The following is a 3,215-nucleotide window of genomic DNA, read 5'->3' on the forward strand; positions in this document are numbered from 1 at the left end:
TGGACAGAGACAAAGTAAAAATAGTTTCAAAAACCATATGTTCTAAGTAAAAGATTGGGATTAAAATAACAAAAAAATTCAAAAGAATAGGTTTAAACACAAAACTTCTGAAAATATATTTAATGCTTAATTAAATCAATTTACTTTAATATAACTCTTACAATTTTTATTTAAAAAACTATCTCAATTTTTTAAATATAACTGAACAATATAGCATAATATTTAAGCGGTTGGTGACATGCATGCATGACTTCCACCTTATTTCTGTTAGCCCTCAATTCTATATATGGAATGGCAAAAATGAGAATTCTATATATGGAACTCATCTTTCCTTCCAGATTAAATATAATTCCTTATTTTGAAATCTAAATTAGGTGTAATGTTGAAATCTAAAAATTATAGATAGATTTGTATCCATATATGTATTAGCTATTACATTTTCTCTAATTTTTTTTTTTAATTTCAGACATTTTCACACTTTTAAATAAATTTTTATTGTTTGTATCTCTATTTGTTAAAAATTTAGTTCGAAATTCTTATAGATTTATTTATTCATCTAAAATTCGTCATAGGTTATCATATATATTAATGTGTCAGCATGAAAATTTCATCCAAATTTCCTTCAATTTTAATGAAACAAAAACACAAGTTTTGTTTGTGAAAAAGTTGAGGTATTTAAGTCATAAATAAAAATCTATGCCCCGGTCAATAAGTCGCTAACGTTCTTATATATGTATAACACCTACAGCCTAAATTTGACTATTAAATTACATGTAAATTTAAATTAGTATGCTATGAAAAGTTTTCGATATTTACACTAAAATTCATCTCAAATTATAGAATATCCATTAATTTCTGTAATTTATGATTTGTCAAATATATTTTAGTAATTACATGGAAAATAATATATTAAATACGAATATTTTTTATTAATGTAAATTTATATTTAAATTAGAATTTTTTTTATTCATACACGATAAATTTTATAATTGTAAAATGAAGCACACAACAATATTCATAATAAAAACTAGCTTATTTTAAAATAAACTCTTAATTACGTAAACACTAATCCCCGTTTGGTATAGCGGATATAATAAAGGTATGATATTCATAATGAATAATACATGTTTAATTCAACTATTGATATTTTTTTGCTATGAATTAAATAAGCAAAGAATACCGCAATTAAATAACGGTCAATCTCCCATTCATTTATGATAACATAGTTTTATCTTTAAAAGACCGACCGATCAATTTACTTTACAAATATGATAATATCATTTTGTCTTTTAAAAATTGACCGATCAATCAATTTAATTTTCAAATATAATAATATAATTTTATCTTTAAAAACAGATAAATTTTATTCTTAAACATAATATTGCTTCTTACCCATAGATAAATAATTATTTTAAAGTTAATGTTGAGGGGAAATCCAAATGGTGATTTATATTTCCATGATTTACAAAGATTTACCAACCGCCATTTATATTTAGAATCTTGACAATTGGATTTCGTTACCTATTATGCATATGCCTTTGTGTTGTTCGAGTCTCCAAATGATTTTGCCTTGAAACTCCCCATTCTGCCTTGTACTCACTCACTATATAAAGGCCTCATTCGCCACTCGTTTCAAGCAACCCAATTCTTTCCTTCACCCTCTGTTAGAAACAGTTTGAGAGCAAGAGAGAGAGAGCACTAGTTGACAAGCAATCAGAAACTGTTAAGCTTGCAAAACTAGCGATAGAAATGACAGGAAAGAAAGTTAAGCTTGCTTGGATAGAAAATAGCAGTGCCCGAAAAGCAAGCCTGAGGAAAAGGAGGCAAGGGCTGGTGAAGAAAGTGACGGAGCTGACCACTCTATGTGGTGTAGAAGGTGGCATTGTAATATACACTAAAAACGAAGAGGAGCCAATAGTGTGGCTGTCACGTGAAGAGGTGGAACGACTGCTACGGAGGTTCAACGAAATTCCCGAGGTAGAACGCATGAAGAAATCGATGAACTTGGAGACCTACTACAAAGAGATGATTTCCAAGTCGCAAGACCAACTCAGGAAGGAAACCAGGAAAACCAAGGAAATGGAGGTGGATCAGCTCATGCTTCAATGCGAACAAGGCAAGAAGCTAGATGACTTTAGCGTTAATGAACTCGATGACATAAAGTGGTATATGGAAACAATGAGGACAGACATGGGGAAACTTCAGGAATTTTATGAAAAATTTCCTCCTCCATCTGTTGGTCCCACTCAAGGAGATGTTCCTTTACCACCACCACCACCACCACCCCAAGGCCGTGCACCTGCAGTCGGTCAAACTATTGGCATTGCTGATGCAGGTGTTGGAGACAAAGACACCTTTGAGGACTTTCCCTGGGAGGATCCGTTAAACGCCAATACTAACACCAATTATATTAGAGGTGAAGCTAGCAGGAGGGAGATGGGCTTAACATATCATGATCCCTTTGCTGCTGCTACCGGATCATCACTTGGCGGCGCTGGTAGCTCAAGTCTCCGTCAGCCAAGGCCCTCACATGGTGGCAACTCAAGTATTGCACCTGAGCCGGGGCTGACAAGATTCTCTTACGGCGGCAGCTCAAGTGCTGCTATAGAACCGAGGCCGCCAATGGCTCCATTTGGTTATGATAGCTCCTCAAGTGTTGGTACTGCTAACCCGGAACTACCCCCATTTGAGCCTCTTAGCGACGATCTGCTTAAAGGAGACAGTCTTGGGCCTTTCGACAATGATATGGGGCCGGGACATTTCCCGTTGGGACCACTGGAAAGCAGTTCTCCTGCAAGTGATTTTCGAGGGAACCCTTTAAGGTTTTTTGGTGGTGGAAGCAGCAGCCATGGCGTCGAAGGCAATCGTGAAACCGGACAATTTGATGACAAAAACTAGCCCACCAACTTTTCGCCATGAAATAAAGTTTCCTTAGTGTCATGTTGATTTATCCACAATAAGTCGTCATATGGTAAACGTTTGAGTCACTGAATATGGCCTAAATTCCTAGTGTTTCGTTATTCTATGTCATTTCATGGTCAAGTAGTTATATTGTTGCGAATCAATTGTTATGTGCTAATAAAATATAATGTTTTTCTCAACGTATAAAGGAAGAGCAGTTAAAGTGAAATTAAAATATCAATCACCTTATTGATTAATTGATTGGTAATTCCACATAATAGCTACATATTTAAAAAAAAAAAAAGGACTCCATA

General features: G+C 34.0%; 1 protein-coding gene across 1 annotated transcript; it reads left to right on the plus strand.

Annotated features, from left to right (window-relative positions):
• Nucleotides 1-1,749: 1,749 nt before the first annotated feature.
• On the plus strand, nucleotides 1,750-2,898 carry LOC121206042 (agamous-like MADS-box protein AGL92). The gene has a single exon (XM_041076213.1). It carries the CDS (start codon nucleotides 1,750-1,752, stop codon nucleotides 2,896-2,898), a length of 1,149 nt encoding a protein of 382 aa, XP_040932147.1.
• The last annotated feature ends 317 nt before the right edge of the window (nucleotides 2,899-3,215 follow it).

The sequence above is a fragment of the Gossypium hirsutum genome, chromosome A09, assembly GCF_007990345.1.
Source record: "Gossypium hirsutum isolate 1008001.06 chromosome A09, Gossypium_hirsutum_v2.1, whole genome shotgun sequence".
Classification (NCBI taxonomy): domain Eukaryota; kingdom Viridiplantae; phylum Streptophyta; class Magnoliopsida; order Malvales; family Malvaceae; genus Gossypium; species Gossypium hirsutum.

Excerpts from the sequence above, each read along its gene's own strand:
- LOC121206042 (XM_041076213.1), top strand. The coding sequence starts at position 1,750 with ATGACAGGAAAGAAAGTTAAGCTTGCTTGGATAGAAAATAGCAGTGCC.